The 17,166-nt window shown below is 45.4% G+C and overlaps 1 protein-coding gene across 11 annotated transcripts in view; it reads left to right on the top strand.

Moving 5' to 3' along the window:
• Window positions 1-17,166, top strand: part of CAMK2G (calcium/calmodulin dependent protein kinase II gamma) — a 118,659-nt gene that overhangs the window by 98,040 nt on the left and 3,453 nt on the right. For 4 of the 11 annotated variants that reach the window (XR_008432015.1, XM_053948722.1, XM_053948715.1 and 1 more), the window contains 8 exons: window positions 4,552-4,620; window positions 6,200-6,244; window positions 6,887-6,935; window positions 9,021-9,134; window positions 10,775-10,900; window positions 13,382-13,457; window positions 13,950-14,044; window positions 15,088-15,333. Coding sequence is in view for 10 of the 11 variants with exons in the window: in XM_053948722.1 (XP_053804697.1) it covers window positions 4,552-4,620; window positions 6,200-6,244; window positions 6,887-6,935; window positions 9,021-9,134; window positions 10,775-10,900; window positions 13,382-13,457; window positions 13,950-14,044; window positions 15,088-15,320 (807 nt within the window). In the remaining variant the exon portion in view is untranslated. Of the gene's footprint in view, window positions 1-644; window positions 678-4,551; window positions 4,621-6,199; window positions 6,245-6,886; window positions 6,936-9,020; window positions 9,135-10,774; window positions 10,901-13,381; window positions 13,458-13,949; window positions 14,045-15,087; window positions 15,334-17,166 lie in introns of all 11 variants that reach the window. The other 7 variants (XM_053948724.1, XM_053948716.1, XM_053948717.1 and 4 more) reach the window with 7 other exon arrangements.

The following is a 17,166-nucleotide window of genomic DNA, read 5'->3' as shown; positions in this document are numbered from 1 at the left end:
CTGTTGAGTGCTTCTGTCTTTCTTGTTCGAGCATTAGTGCACCTTACCTCTTCAATCTCTCCAATCTCTCCAAATTCTATGTGAGGGAGCCTTTCTCTTCCCCATGCTATGCACACAAGTTCCCTCTTCTTTCTTTAGTCCCTGTGTGTGCTTTTCTGTTGTGGCCTCCTCCCTACCCTCTAATTTGAGTTGCAAACACACTTCTGCATTCTCCAAATGTTAACACACAGGGGGTTTCTGCCTACCTCTTCAGTTTGGCTGGGGAAGCTGCCCCATTTTCTGAGGTGGGAGAGCACAGAGAGACACCCCCTTGTATCCCACATCGTGTGCATATATATTACTCTCTCTTCTTCTCTCCTTATATCAGTGTGTGGGGCACCTATATTCTGACCTCAGTGTTTGAGGGGATGGGGGTCTTCAGCCCTGCACTTTCCCCTGGTGTGTAGTCATGTGCTTTAATGGTGACTTCTCTCTCTGTTCCTTTTTTCTGTGTCTGTTCATTTCTGCTGCTGCTTATACCTGCCTCAGGGGAGCTTTATTGGCAGGGGGGCCCTTGCTGGCACACTAATGTGTGAATAGTTTCTGTGCTTTTCTTCTCATCTCCTCTCTTCCCTTCTCTTTCCCTCTCTCAATGATGTGTCCAGAAAAGGAAGTCGAGCTCCAGTGTGCATTTGATGGTGAGCACCTCCCGTAAGCTGCCTGCGATTCGTGCCTCCGCCATTTTCCATGCCATGCACGCTCGGCTTGTGCTCATCACCCTACATAGCATGTCCGTGCAAGGGGGTGGCAGGGGGGATCAGTGTGCACTCAGGGGTCCATGTCCTCACCAAAAGGCCTCTGTGATCCTCTAGCCACATACAGCTCCCATTTTGTGCAGAAAATCCAGCCGTTGGCAACTCAGTTTGACTTTGCCTGCTCTGAGTGTGAAATGAAAAAAGACAGTGGTTCTCCTGGGCTCAGCAGAGCAGGTGTGTGCCTTGCCTGGACATGAGGCTTTGTCATTCTGTTGCAGAGGTGCCAAAAAGAGGAACGGGTGCTTTGCCTGGTGTTGGTGCTGTCATCCTTGATAGGAGTCTTGCAGCGTAAAACAAACTGGGAGTCACTCCAAATGTGGCAGAGATTGATGGGGCTTAACTGCTCAGATGCAATGTGTGGGCACAGCACCACTGGGCAGCTCAGAGCTGCCAGTCACTTCTTTTTTTAGCATACTTACTGAAAAAGTTTGTCAGAGCCTTTATAATCCAAAATTTCCTTTTGTCCTGATCTTGTTTATGTATCCCAGCATGACCAAATACCCAGTAACTGCCCCCCCTGTTCATTTCCTTTTTCATCCATCAAGGTGTTTGGCATTTATAGAATTTGTTAAAAAAGTAGTCAAATCCACTCTCAAGGGTCCAAAGAGGAAATTGGCCAGTGTCATATTGTCAGAAGTCATACACAGCCCAATGACACACTTTGACACCAAGATATGAACAGTAACCAAAGGACAAGAATTCCTTCTTGTATCCCTGTGCACAGGAAAATAACAGAAAATATTTCTCCCATTTCAGATAGAAGTGGGAATGTTACACTACCGAGACAGCAGAATAATTGTTTTTGCATTACTACCTAGAAGATATTTTTCCTCTTCCACCTTCAATGACACCTTAAAACTGTGTAAAAAAACCCCACTAAAAAAGTAGTCCCAAAATACTGCTTTGAAAATCTGAAGTGAGTGACTAACTTTTCAGCAGCTCTGCCTTTATGCGGGGCGGAAGTTTGCTTTGCCTTTGTTGCCCTTCTTTTTGCCCACTTCCCACTGCCAGCAATGCTTAAATTCCCTTTGCATATTGTTTTAAAGCAGCTGGGATATGTAAACCGTGTAAGCATCAGCCTCTGAAAACATGGAAGTAGTGAAAGTGGCCGAATAACCAGACACAGCCCATGTGTTGGTAGTTACTTTCTCCTAGTTGGCTACATGTGTGTGTCCCTACGATATGAGCACTGGTCTGTTTTCTTTCTCTTGTACCCTCTGTGTTTCTCGTGCCTGTCTGTCTGTCTGTCTCTTGTCGAGCTCAGGAAATGTTGCCAACTGCTGTGCCAAAATGAATTGTGTTACAGATCTTAGGAAGGGCCTATCACCTTTTTAGGGAATGGGCCTCTTTTAACTTGAGTGGTACAGAATTACCAGGGATTGTAGCCTGGCCAGTGACTGATGTTGGCTGGCAGCAGGGGGGAAGGAGGGGTAAGAGTTGGCTGTGCTGCCTGCATCTCTGGGAAGGAAAGGCTAGCTTCTTCCAGGGTAGAGCACTTGGTTAGATGGCCACATGACGTGAGTGTGTGTAGGAAGCTCAATATGTCAGATACCTTCCTTCACCTGAGAAAGAGCTGTGAAAAATGTGCAGGCTAAGCTGCCTCTAATTTCATTGGGACACCATCCTGTAGTAAAATGCTATCCAGTTCTGGACTGGCAAACATGATACTTGGTCTTCTTCAGCCCACTGGCTGGGGAAGAATATCGTGGGTGAGCTGGGTGCTTGGTGCAGACTGGAAGGTAGGCTGTGTGCTTTGACTATGTGGGGCTTTGCACTTTATAAGGCAACATGACACTCCTAACAGGCTGTTGTCAACTTTTTATTTGGAACAGTGGCTTCGTGGATGTTTGTTTAGGTTTTGGTTGTTTTGTTGGGGTTTTTTTCCCATTTGGCCTTAGGTATAAAGCCTTCCAAAACAGTGGAATTGTTTTTGTATCGCTTCCTCCATGCTTATGTTATTTTCTTATCCCCATGGGCTTAGAAAAATGATTTACCTTCCTCTCACTGGAAGAGGTTTGGAAGATAGATCTCTGCATTAGGATCACTGTTTCTGAAGAAGTACAAGAGCCTCAGTGCTGTGTGGAGAGGTGGACCATTGTCAGAAGTTCGTGTTTGTGCCACAAAATAGCTTGGGATTAACTTTTTCAGGTTGATCTGCTCCTCTTCAACATCCACAATGACCTGTCATCTCTTCTGCCATCAGGCTGGAAATACATGAATAAAACAAAACTCTTGGAAGGTCAGAGTCTTAGGACAATGCAGAGATATATAGAAAGAGGCAGCAAACCATAATTTCTGTGGTATTTCTCCTTTCTTAGGTTAGAGTTTGACTGTAAGTGTTTGGGTTTTTTTCCCACAGACTTCTAAAGAGTTCATTTCTGCCTCTCTCTCTCTTCTACTTCCTCCCCCCTCCACCTGCCCCATCTTCCTCTTTTGTTTCTCCTCTCTCCCTCTCCAAAAGGGACAGTTAAGCCAAGACCTGTTGCTTGCGAAGAAGAGCCGAATTTTTAGTAGGTGTATTTTAAGTCTCGGTCTTATAAGATCTGTCACTGGTTGACAAAATTATACCTTTGGCAGATGTTTTCCAACTTAGCATTTGACTTCTCCATTCTTTGTGGTGTTTGTGGTGTGGTGAAGAGGGCCTGATGTTTTGCAGTATGAGTTTGCACTCCCTGAGTGGGATAGAGAGCCACTGCAACAAGAGCACTCTACTGTGAGTTCCCATCGGGTGCCCTGATCTGTAAAATAAGGAGTGTGAGTGACGCTCCTCAGAGACAATTTTGACCTTGCTGCTGGCATCTAGCAGCAAAAGAGACATTGCCTGGTGTGGGGGTCACACGTGGGCTGGATTTGTGGGCTAGGAACCCTGTACTTATGGATAGGTTTGTCTTCCTACAGATGTAGACTTGGCTCATTCCTGACATACATAACTCAATGGGATGATTCTTTTCAGCAAGCTGGTGATGGCCTCACTGTTGTGCTGATTGAATGCAGGAAATTGAGATTTTATTCTTCTACCACAGCTACAGGAGAGTCTGAAGAGGGGAAAGATGAAAAGCTGCTGGGCACCATCCAGAGAACTTTGTACTTGTGGAACTATATGGCCTTTTCCTTATGTCCCAATCCCATTCTTTTCAATATTTTGGTCTTGAAGTCTCTTTGTTCAGGTCACAGCAGGGATACAACATATAATACATTTCCTTTTCTCTACCTTTTTTTAGGGCTGGCCACACTTTTACTTGGCTCAGTAGATTCCCTGAAACTCTCAGCATTATCACATACCTAGAACTGTTTCTGTATACTTTGGGACACCTCAGACTTGACTCACATTTGTTTGAGATCATGACTACTGTGTGTCTCTCACTTCTGTAGTCTCTTTCTCTCAGGACAGCTGCCATGTCTCATTTTCCTTCACCAGATATTTTTTCCTTCACCAGATATTTTTGTTAGTGCTCATTGCAGGATTCTCCCCACCCCTTTGGGCTGCTGCCTTTTTGCCTTCTGTTTTCCTTCCTTATAGCTCTAGCAGTCCATTCACATTTGAATTTTGGTACATCCCTTACAACTTCTATTGCCTCTGGGAGAAGGATGATGTCCAGCAACTGGGGCAGCACTCCTCCTTCCTCCCTCTTCTTGGTAATTGAGCCTGTGGGGAGGGTCGGGTCTGAGAAGATGGTTGGGGTTGAAACAATACTGTCATTTTCTTGCTGCCACTGCTGCCCAGCATGGGAACTAAAACCATGTTTTTCTGTCTCAGCCACAGAGCAACAACAAAACCAGTATAGTAAGCACTGCAAAAGAAACACCCCCAGTGCAGACGTCCATGGTATCTTCCCCAAACGCTATTTTTTTTCCTGTTTGGTTTAATTTTGATTCTGTCCTCTCCCCTTCTCCTCCCAAACCCCTTCCCAAGTGCTGCTTGTGCCACTCTGTTTCAGCTTTGTTTTGGCTTCGTTCTGTCTGTGTCCCTGTGCTGCTGTGGGGCCTGATCACAGCCTCACAGGCTTTGGGATGGGGGTGCTGAGCAGAGCTGTGGTTGGATGTGGGGATCGCAGCTTGCCTGGACTTCCCCGTGTGCCACCCCTGTATAGTTCTGTGTGTCCCGTTCAACTGTTCCTGCTGGCTTTGGGAAGGATGGTTTTGAAGAAGAGAGTGTCAAGCTCCATCCACTCTCCAACACTCAGGAAATGGAGGATGGACTTCAGGACACCAGAGGAGAAAGGGCAGACAAAGGGTTTTTAGAAGAATCCTTTGCTGGCCTATTTGGCCTGCTCAGTTGAGTGGCTGATCTGCAGCTCACTGACTTGCTGGGCTGGCACTTTCAGTTTGGCCTGTGTGCAAGCTCTACAGTGCCAGTTCAGTGCCAGTGCCAAGTACATTGAACAGCACAGCTTGGGTGTGTGGCCTGCCTCAGCACCCGTGGAAGATCAGGCAGCAGTGCAGCGGGTAGCAGAGGCAGATGGGTGAGTGTACAGCACTGCCCAGCACTGTCCCTGCTGCCCTTGCTGAGCCACCCAGCAAGAACGACAGCAGTGGGAGGAGATGGTGCAGGATCCTGAAGTCTTGTCCTGGTAATGAAAGGATGAGTGCAGCAGCTAGTTAGCACCCATAGGCCTGGTAGCTGCTCTTTGTTGTCTGTCTCTGGAGAGTTGGATTTGGCATTTTTGGGGCATGGAGGGTGGGATTTGGTGTTGGGATTTTTTTTGTTGTTGTAGAATACAGAATTCTTGGGACACTTCATAATTTTCTGCTTTCCTTTCACTAGCTTTTTCATTTTTTTTTTGATATTGGGAGAGCCTTTCTAAATTATTAAATATGGTTATTATTGAAATTGGAGCTCATTTCAGAGACTTTTAGAAAAATGTGCCTTTTTTCACAATTTCTTAGCAACTCATCTCTGAGAGGTATTGAGGTGGTCTGGCTCATCCTATTTTTATTATGGAAATTATGAATGTCCCTTTTTTAGGGTAAAATACCCGGCAATCTTTCCAAAAAAACTGGGAGACAAAGACCCCAGCCCAGTATTATCCTCTCTTCCCCCTCTCCTGAAGCATTTTCCAGCGAGGATGCTGCTGAGGGGTCCTTACCTCATGAAGGGCTGCAGAGGGTGCAGACGGGCTGCTTGGTTGCCCCCTGGTGTCTGTGCCAGCCTGGTTCACTGGAAGCGAATTGGGAATTAGGGGCAGTTGCAGGGAAGCTGGGGGCTTTGTCTCCTTGTGGCTGTAGCTTTAGTGCAGCCTCTCTCTTAATGAAACTGTGCAGGAAGTGTGTACACACGCAGGCACACATGTGCTGTTGGAGTTTGTGATTTGATTTGACTTTTTTTTCTCCACTTGCTGGGGAGTGAAAGTAAATTAGAGAATGCTTTGGAACTAGAGTTTAATGATTCTTCCATCCTTTCCTAGGAGCCTCAAACAACTGTTGTCCATAATGCTACAGATGGCATAAAGGTAAGGGATGGGAGTGTTGCCAGAAAAACCTCTGCTTCTCTCTTGTTCTTGTCTTCATGTGTCTTAATTCAGTTTCTGACTTTCCAATGTCTGGTTTGTAGCATGCTCCTGAATACTGCTGACAATAGACTAGGAGGGTTGTGTTATATGGCTGTGGATCTCTGAAAGAGGCTGAGTAAAGACAACTGTTCAGATAGTAGCACATCTTTCCTATTGTGGTGTATAACCACCACTCTCATATGTGAGATGAAAGAGGAGATATAGGCACTTAAGCAATTTTTTTTTTCTTCTACAAATGGACACTTCCTCTGAGAAAGCCTAGCAGCCCTTCTTTAGCTTCTTGTGGCTATTCTTTCAAACAGAAGTAACTCTCATTAGATTTAATTTGACGGAGTTTGGTAACTTCCATACTTGTAAAAGTTCTGGGTTAAGAGCTCGAACATGCAAAAGCTGAGCAAAGATGCTGTTACATTATGCTTTGTATTTGGCCTGCTTACATTCAAATCTTCCTTGTATCATCCTCTCCCTTCCATCCCTGCCAACGTTTTTGTGCTTTTCCCCATCGTTCTTCATAAAGAAATCAAAGTATTTGCTCATTCTCCCGACTGCTGATGCCTGGTAATGCTCTGTTCTGCCATGCAGGGTTCCACAGAGAGCTGTAACACCACAACTGAAGATGAGGATCTGAAAGGTAGGTATTTTGCCTGTAATTTCTAATACAGTTAAGTGTAGGCAAGGGATTTTAGAGATTCAATCATTGCCTTGAACTAACTTCCCAGATTTCTGTGTCTGACTCAGTTCATAAATGCGCCATGACGCTGTCATTCCTGTCACAGTGGGACTGTGCATCGGGGAACCATCTGACTTGGCCTCTGTGGTATATAAACACTGAGCTAATTTGTTTTTGTCTCAGAGTTGGAATTCTTTTCTTGCATATATCATAATCTGTTCATCTCCAGTCCATTTCTAGGTGTGGAAAATACCCTACCAGTCCCTAGAGGTTTGAACTCTGCTTGTGTTTTTGTGCTTCTCTGTAGATTACAGAGAGTTGAAACCTCTCTGTTACCAGTCAGTCTCCCTTTTCACCCTTTTCTGGGAATATCTTTTGTGACATGCAAAGACTTCCCTTGTTATTTTTTCTCTTTCGGTCTATTTTTTTTTTCCTAAGATGAAGATCATTCTCAGCCTGTTGTCCTTGACTGAGATATCAGTAGAGGGAGAGGCTGAGAAGAGATTTCATGCCTTTCAGTGACCAAATCATAAATATTGTGTACTTGTAAAACTCTTTAAATGAAGGAGCTCCAAGTTCCATATGTGCTCGTGTTGTTTGAGCAGCTATCTTTTGCCTAACTTCCCTAATGAAGGAGGAGCAGACATTTTCCTGAATAAACAAGTTTGAGATGGGTGAAGGTAGTTTGCATTCTGAGGCAAATGTGTTAATAACTTGCATTTTGAGGCAGAGGTATTCTCATTCTCCCTGTAGTCCATTTGACTTACATAGCCAGGGAAAAATCAGTGCTGACCCTGTGATGTAGCAGCCATGTCACCTCTGTCAGTGGGGTAGTTCCTGATGCTTTTCCCATGGCTTGTCACAAGCCCCAGCTGATGCTTTTCCCATGGCTTGTCACAAGCTGCTGGCTTCTCTTCTGAGGAATCACAGGGAGCAGAAACGCATGTGAATGAATGAGCTCTGCAATACAGATTGTTTCAGATAAGACCTGGCCTCATTACAGGACAGTCTTCTAACTCCCACCTTTTTGCCAAAGAATAAGCCGTGGTTTAAGAACCTAGCTTTGAGGGACAGGAACTGGATGGATTTCGTAGTGCGGTAATAAATTTGATTTATCATCTCTGCTGGATAGCCATCCAGAATGGGTATTTGTCCAGAACCTTGTGTCCTGTGGCACTTTTTATTCTGGAGAGGTCACATGGTTGAGCTAGCTGAGCTGATGGGTGTTGTTAAGTCAGGAATACAAATGCTGCAAGGAAAAGAAGACTAGGACTGGAATAGAAAGTGGGGAGGAAGGAATGCAGCTGGTTAGTGTACACAGTTGTATAGGGCTACATTGCTACAGATCAAAACTGTGTTTTGGGTTTTTTTGGCAGAGGTTAGAAAATTTTGTTACGATTTTAATAGAAGGGAGCATTTGAATGGTGATTGGGAGGGAAAGAGTTTGCACAGTAGTGGTTTGTGCTGTGGCCAGCTCTGGTAATTTTAGTCCTCCAGTTTTAAGTGTAGCTGTGTTCACCAGTGTTCTTTTTCCATTCCTCCCCTTCCACGTTTTAAGATAAGCAAGCACTTGAGCAAAACTAAGTAGATCAAAAGGTTTGGGAGTGTTGAAGTTCTCAGTGTTCTGCATAGCCGTGACTCTCAGAAAAGGGAAGTGTTTGTACAGTTCCTCTGCCAACTTCTTTAAAACTTCTTGTTTTAAATAGACACCAGGATACACAGATCAGTTCTGCTGTGGTGTAGGAGACGTTATCTTTATCCATCAGTGACAGTTACCTCAGGGATATGTTTTTTCCACTGTGGTGGGGCTAAAGGCAGTGTGTGTCTTCGTTCTTCCTCCGCCCCCCTGCCCTTGTGTCATTCTAAATTGCACAGCAGGTTCATGTTGTCGAGCTGTCTACTTGGCTTTGCCCTGGAGGATACTCCTGCATGTTTTGTGCCCAGCATTGTGGTTTCTTTAATGTTCTCCTATTTACTTTCTCTTTTTTTATTTACTGAAATTGCGTGTTTTGTTTGTGTTTGTGTTTTAATTCCCTGCCATGCTAGCTCCCCCTCTCTCCACCGGGGACGGCAGCTCAGTGCTTGAAGGACGGAGGCACAGTGAGAGCAAAACACAGACTGAGTCCATGCAGTCCCAGCTTTCTCTCTGTTTCTCAGCCAGTAAGTCCAGGGGTGCAGTGCTTCACAGCATCTTTTTCTCACCCCTTCCTCCACCCTTCTCATTTCTCCTTACCTAAGATTTTTCCTTTCCTCAACTTCCTTACAAAATGTTGATTTTCCATTTCCAGTGTTCCAGAATAAAAAGAAATCATCTCCCTTCCTGCAAAATACCCCCCTTTGCACACTGAAATTTTCCAAACATTTCCTTCCCTTTCTGAAAAAAAAAACAAACCCAGAACCTCATCCTAGCTAATTTCATTCCCTTGCTTTCATCTGGGTGAGATGTGGAGTTCTCTGCAGAGACACTGCCTTTTGGGGTTTCCTTGGGCAAGTCACTGCATCTCTTAGTTCTCCTTGTGGTAAATGGGGTCAGTGGTGCAGGTCTGCTTATGGAGGGGATGCATGAGACTGAATTCAGTCTCACTTGTCAGAACTTCTGAGGACCTCAGACATGAATGGTGCTCAGAAGTACCAAAGGAACAAAAACCAGTATTTTCAGACTAGTTTAAGGTGCTTTCAGGCTGTGGCTCCTGAAAGACCCCAAAGCATTTTTGAATCCATTATCAGGTGTTTGAGTGAAAATCCTGGGATAATGTTGGCTCTGAAGAGCATTTGTCTGTCATGAGCTTTACCTTGTGTGTTTGTCTTTAGCTGAGTTAGCTGGTACTATGGTTAGTCTGTGAGTTATGGTAAGTTCTGCGTGCTATCTCCTGAACTTGCTAGCTCTGTAGAGGAGCCTGTGGCTGAAAAACTCTGAAAATGCATATGAAAAAAGCTATTAGGTTGGAGAAAATCTAGGTGGCATTCTCAGCCATTCTCCTGCACAGACATAGTGTACTAGCTGCCTGACTATTTAAAGCACTAGTAGAAGGATCTTTAGTGTGAGCTGGGAGCATCTGGAGTATTTGATTCTGTTCAGGTCAGTCTAGGAAGGAAGAACCAGGCGTGCCCTCTTCTGTCTCTTCCTGTTGTACTTCCCTGGTTTCACACAGCACCAGTATCTCATATGATGCAGCAGTTGGAGCATCTCTGTTACTTGTTTTTGAAGTGGCTCAAAGGATGCCAGACTGCTCGTTTGTAAGGTGCAAGTGGAAAGGTGTTTTGCCTAGCCAGAATGGAAGGGAAATGATCTCTTCTGAAGTCCTTTTTGCTGTGAGCTGTCCATCACTGCTCTCTTATTAATTCCTTCCTCTTGCTCATAGCAAGGCCCTGCTTGGTACACTGAGGAGTGCCGAATCACTTCTCTGCCAAGTCGGTCAGTGTTCTCCCACTTCACTTCCCTCCAAGTTGAGATGTGCAGTGATTTGGATATCCCTGCTTTCTTTAATCCCATCTTGTACTTGCCCTTGTGCTGCTGTCACTACTCCGACCACTGTTTTAGGTCTTCCTCAACCTCCCTCCAGCACTGGTGTTATTCCTGCTGTGCTTTTTGCACCAGTGCTCGGGTGGCCCATGCCAAGCAGTGTCTGGCCCAAGTGATGTGACAGAGGCAGGAGAGCAGGTAGAAGTTATTGGGATGTGGATATGTCTGTGTGCTGACTGGGGCTGGGGCTATGTGTGTCTCTACTTCTTTGTTGGTTTTTATTTTACTTTCTAATTTTTGTCTGTTTATTATTTTAACGCTTACATTTGTTTTGCAGCTACACAGTCTTGTGAAGAGAAGCTCCATGCCTGGGACAGCCCAGGGCAGACATTGGAGTTAGAGCGTGCTCGGTCGGAGCCTTTGCTAACTCCAGTAGTTCCCTTTGTACTTAACCGAGCACCGTGTAAGTTAGCAGCTGGGTAGCAGTAGTGGAATAGTGCAACTTATGCTAGTTACCCTAGATGTAAAGTTCCCTTCTCTCTCCTCCCCTGCCCCTCACCCTGTCCGTCCGAGCCGGGCCGGGGCTGAGCGCTCCGAGCCGGCGCCATCGGTCCTGGCGGGGCCGCGGCCGCAGGAGCCGGGTGCGGGGAGCGGCGGCGGCCGCCGGGGGGCGCCACGCGCAGGGGCGGGGAGCGGGGCCGCCCTCAGCCCGTCCCGCCCGCGGCCTCCGCTGCGCCCCGGCCCGCGGGGGAGACGGAGCCCGGCCCAGCTCTGCCCCGGCCGCGAACGGTGCTCGCTGAACGCGCCCGCAGCCCTCCCCGGCCGGCGGCGTAGCTGGTGTAGCTGCCTCCCGGGCTCGCACAAAGCAGGGTGAAGCAGCCGGGGGACATGCTCGATGACCGTGCTGGTGCGTGTCGCCTCCCGCTTGTGCCTCTGCCGTGCCAGTTTGGAGGACCCGCGGATTCATCGGGAGCGGCAGGCGCGAATGCCGTCCCCCTGCACGTCCCGAGGCTCTCTGTCCTTCGGACAGACTGGTCACCTTCCGTGTGCCGGTTCTAGCTCGGGACATGTAGTGAGAGCCAGGAGACCAGCACAGTCTGATGGGATGGGCTAGCGTTGAAGGACAGGCCAGATGTCCTTCAGGCATCAAGGCACCTTGGAAGAGGATGCAAATTTCCTTAAGATGAGCCAGCACAACATGACTTGTGGACTGCAGACTCCCTCACTCATCAGAAATGCAGCCTTTCCCATGCACTCCATCTTCTGGACATTGGTGGTGCATGGCTTGGAGGTCCAACAAGTAGCCCTTCTTCATGTGAAAGTAGTCCCAGACAACTTGCTTGTAAGGACATTTTTCACAACAGATATAGCCCACCATATCATTTTGACCCATTCCCTGTGTAGATCTTTTCACATGTGGTAGTGTATACAGCCTGCATAGTAAAACCAGCCACCTTATTGTTATGAGCCAGATGTCCCCTATCTAAGGGGTTTCTGAGGGTGGCTCAGTAGTAAAATTCTCTTAACTGATTTCCAGAGTGGGTACGGACATCTTTCATGGCCAGTGAAATTATTATCTTGTTGCTCTTTGGCTGCACTTACCCATGGCAGGATGGGAGAGCAGTTCAGAGTAGCATCTTCTGGCATTTAGAATGGAATTCAGCTTCCCTGACTTGAACATCTAAAGGTGGTAGGTCAGATTTAAACACCGTCCTTCTAATAATAGGCATCTAAGATGCCTATGTGAGACTTCCCAGAAGTCCCAATTTGTTTCAGGGCCCAAAGGGAGAACAGTCAGGGGACTGGTTCCATTTCAGACACCTATATTTTAGATGCTGAAGGGCACAAGAATGGCACTTTTAGTGGTAGGAATTGTATCCTATCTGATAACATTGAAAAGAATGCTAGAGAACCTCTTAAATGCCTGTATAATGTGCAGAAGAGTCTACCTACAGGTGTGAGGAAGGCTGAAGAGATGTAAGGTTGTGCATATAGGCTCAGGCATAGGTATGGTGCACATAGTAGTCATAGAATAGAATTATGTTGTTTAACAGACCTAATTGAAACTTTGTAAATGTTATTAATTCTTGAGACCAGCATGGATGATGGAACGCTGCAGAGGGGAAGGGGCCTGGGCAATCTGCTGTGGGGAACCAAGAGAAGAGAGTGCAGAGGTGCTGGGCACATGGGGGCCAAACAACAGTAGACAGACAGCCCTTGTCTTCATACATCTTGAAGTCCAGTGTGCTGGGCTGGCTTAACGGCAATGCTGTCAGAGTGCTGGAAAGAACTGTGCCATAGGGACTGGCAGAAGCTAACTGCCTGAGGAGCAGTGCACTCTCAGACATAGCTAGGACCTGCTCATCCAACCTGTCCATCCTGCTGCCATCATCTTTCTAGCTTGCAGAAGCCATCCCTACATGTCCCAGTTGCTTGTTTGCAGCGTTCACAATAGCTGAGGTATTGATGATGGTGATAGGCAAGTTGTTGGGAGACTCTTTCCAATTGGCTTGATCTGTGTGGTCATTTGTATATGGCTACTGTGGTTAAGGTTTTCCACATCTTAAGCTGCCAGACAACTACTTCACGTGGGCAGGGCCACTGCCATTCATTGGTCAGACTCCCCAGAAGCAGCTCTGACTGTCATTCAGGAGACACCTCTGGTGCCTTAGACCTTTCTGGAAGAAAAAAAAAAAAAAAAAAATGGTCTCTTTATTTCCTTTCTCCCTGCATTATGGGATCACCATTTCCCTTTCATACCACTGCCCCCCTACTCTCATGTGGATGACTGTCTTAACTGCATATCTCCAGAATGCAGGGAGCAGCATCCTATGAGATCTAGACTAATGGTGCTCTACAAATTGCTTGTAGGAAGCACCCACTAGCCTCATATTTCTACTGAACTCTTCAGCACAGCTAAATTGCTCTTTCTTCTTGTTCACAGTGCGTAAGCAAGAGATCATTAAGATAACAGAGCAGCTGATAGAGGCCATCAACAATGGAGATTTTGAGGCTTATACGTAAGTAGAGATGCTTTCTGACAGGTTGTTTATCAGTTTGTGTGCAAGTGATGCTCTGGCTTCTAGGTATGAGGAGCTGTCACGCAGTCAGGGATGGTAAAATGTTTAGCCTTCTTAGCCTACATCAGTTAGGAGTAAGAGATGGAGTAGTAGAGCTCTAAATGAATATCAAATCAGGTAGCAAAAAGCAACAGGAGCAACAACAGGAAAATATCCTGGGTTTGTAAGAAAAGTACAGGAGAGGGCAACGAGAAGAGCAGAAAGAGAATAAAAGGAAAGTCAGTAACCTAGAAATTTATTTCATGTGAAATGTCATCTAGTTGGCTCCTTGAGTTATAGTAGGGCTGAGTCTTCAGGAACTTACTTATTGGAGTAGGAAGATGTAGTTAGGTGGACATAGGGTGTGAGTCAAATGGCATACTAGCACTTCACTGTGTGAATAGCTCTTGGGATCAAATGCAAACTGTAAACCTGGGCTGCTTTTCTTTGCAGAAAAATCTGTGATCCTGGCTTGACCTCATTTGAACCTGAAGCACTGGGGAACCTGGTTGAAGGAATGGATTTCCATAAGTTTTACTTTGAAAACTGTGAGTGGGTAGATTTGGTAACTCCAACACCTTTCTCTCTACTCTTCCTTTATGTCACATTTGTGGGGGAAAATTTGCCTTGTTTTTACTGGTTATCAGAATAAGCAGGAACTTGATTGTGCTTGGGTTATGATGCATTCATAAAAGCAAGCAGCCTTTCTGTCAAAAAGCCTGTTCAGCAACAATTTCAATTCTAAACCCCATATCCCTTCACTCTAGGCATACAATCTGCCTGGTGGAAATGTTTTGTACCTGGCATGGACTGCAGGGCCTTTAAAAGTTTGACTTACTGTACTTCTTACTGATATGAAAATGGAAAAAATGATCAGATTTTGGTGGAAGCAAGATGTATATTTCGGGTAAACATACACAATGGTCAGGCATAAAGACGCTTTCGCTTTGAGTTTCCCTGGATGGTTTCAGATCTCTTAACACCTAATGAAACTTTTACATAGATATAAGGGTCACCTTGTCAGCCTGGGGCAGGAAAGAGTTAGCAGAAATCCTATCATTTATACTATGGGATTTGTCTCCTTTCCTGGATGTCTCCACAGGATGAGATAATTGAAATTTAAATCCTGAGCTGTTCAATCTGTTTTATTTTGGGGGTTAGGTCAAGGTCCTTAGTATGGGCAATATGTAGTTCTCTTAATTATGCAGAGACTTTGTCTCTCTCAACAGCCTCTTATGGAGTGTTTTTAACACTTCTCTGAGGTTTGTTCATATTTAATGCTATCCTGGCATAAAGGTCTCCTGATTACTGACTCCTTTGCAACGATATTCTCTAAGTGAAAGATCTTTCCCCATAACTGAAGACACAGCAGCAGAGGAAGTGGGGGCAAAGGGGTCAGGGGATTCCTGGCAATAAGTGTGCAGTTCCTAAGGAGAACAACAGGTGATAGGGGTAAGAATTGCAGGAGCAATTTTTGTGGTATTCCAGAATCCAGTGAAAGGTGAGTAGAATATAGAAGAGGTTGGAGAATGTGGGACGCTGATCCTTCTTAGTTGTAAAATGAACCTGATGGTTTTGCATGTCCTGCCAGTACTGTCGAAGAACAGCAAGCCAATCCACACGACCATCCTGAACCCTCACGTCCACGTCATCGGGGAGGACGCCGCCTGCATCGCGTACATCCGCCTGACGCAGTACATCGACGGCCAAGGCCGGCCCCGCACCACGCAGTCGGAGGAGACCCGTGTCTGGCACCGCCGAGATGGCAAGTGGCTCAATGTCCACTACCACTGCTCTGGAGCTCCTGCAGCACCTCTCCAGTGAGGATCAAATACGGGTATGGATTCTCAGGGAAGGAGTACATCACACGCTCAGCTGAGGCTGCTGTATGTGGGAATTCAGTGTTCAAGGCTGTTTAGCAGGCTGTGAGAGAACCATATTTAGTTGTCTGTAGGGCTGAAAACTTTGGCTTGTAGACGGTGTTCCTTTAAGTCCTGTCCTCTGGCATCAGTAGGGTTATCTGCCACTCCTGACAAATGGGAGTCATGTGCCAGGCAGCTGTTCCTGGGCATAGGTACCCTTGTAGCAGCTGTGCTTCCTCCCAGGTGCTCAGGTCTGTACTTGGACAAACACCTTATCTGGAGCAGAGAGGAAGAGTATCTCATGCTGTGCACAGGTTGGCCCTTTCACATCTACCTTTCCATGCTGGGGGTCATTTCAGAGGATTTTTTTGATGATTATGTCATTTTCTAGAAAGGATATTGTATAATCCATACAGAACAATTTCTGTGCCATAAGGGGTAAGGGTTTATTCATATAAATTTTACCACTGATTTTCTGATAAGCAAAAGCTATTTAATATACCACGTTGAGAAAACTCAGGGGAAAAGAATCTAAACAAATAGTAATATCAGAGGATTTAAAATGTCCCCCAATTAACTTGCCACAATTCATAATTTGAAGAAACTTTGACTCTAAAATATGTCATGATGAAATGATTGTTGCTTGCTCCTTAAGGACATTGGATCCATTTACTTCTTCAGCATTAATTCATTCTGGTTTATTGCCTTAATCATCTCTTTTAATTAGATATACAAAGTCTTTCTGCATCCTTTTGGTTTATGCTGAAATATACGTTACATTCATTTTATAACCCTAAGTTTCCTAATCTTAGGACCTTTTTACTAAGTATTTTCTATTTAAGGGCAAACACAACGAATATTTACAACTAGGAGGCAATCTTTTCTTAATGTGGTCATTTAAGGATGAACCACTCAAGTATAGTTGCTACTTGAGTTCTAGTTCTGTGAACAACTTGGTACTAAGCCAAGAGCAGTTTGTAGTCATGTGTTTTGAGGTATTCAACCCTACTGAAGGCACTGGGAAGGAATGTGAACTATCACAAGCAAGCTGCAGAGGTCACAGATGGAATTTGAAAAGCAGAAGCCAGTTGGGGGCACCAGAAGCAGGGAAGCTTTCAAGGGAGCTGGAAAATCAGCTGAATTTCCAGGGAGTAAGGCAGTGAGAAGGAAAAAGCCTTTGCAGGAAACGAAAAAAACCTTGGATCAGATTTCATCACAGAAATGTTGAGGGAGACATCTGTCCTGGACTTGGACGTTTGTCCAAAAAAATATGCAGAAGAAATTATTAAATTAAAGATCAGTATGGCTCAGTGGCTATGCCTAGGACTTCTGAGGAAATTTAGGAATGGAAAGTCTGCTGCAGAAGAGGTATGTTTCTTGGCTATGGAAATGCTGAAGCCCTCCAAAAGTATGTGCTGGAGGGTTTCTGCAAACTGCAGAGCAGAAGGTATTTCCAAACCACAAAATGTTGGTTAAAACAATATTTAAAAATACCCTGTAAACAAATAGAAGTTGAAGTATTTGCATGCATTTCTGGGTTCTGAAGGAGGTATACCCACAAGCAATTGCAAATGGGGTCAGTGTGGGTAGCCCCCATCTGAATGCACTGAATCATTTTGGAGTTGTGTGCAGTGAAAGCTAAGGCTGAAGAATGAATGAGGTGAGTAAGAATGATTAAATAGAAATTAGTGGTTTCTTCTCACCTGGAAGGCAGAGTTCAGTTCTGGGTAAATCATCTCAAAAGGAAGCTGCAGCCAGAAAATAAGTTTGATATTAATCACAGGACTTCTGTGTAAGGAGAAAGTGGG

Source organism: Vidua chalybeata, chromosome 8 (assembly GCF_026979565.1).
Source record: "Vidua chalybeata isolate OUT-0048 chromosome 8, bVidCha1 merged haplotype, whole genome shotgun sequence".
Taxonomy (NCBI): Eukaryota; Metazoa; Chordata; class Aves; order Passeriformes; family Viduidae; genus Vidua; species Vidua chalybeata.
The sequence above is the reverse complement of the archived record's forward strand: the minus strand, read 5'-3'. Positions and strand labels throughout refer to the sequence as shown.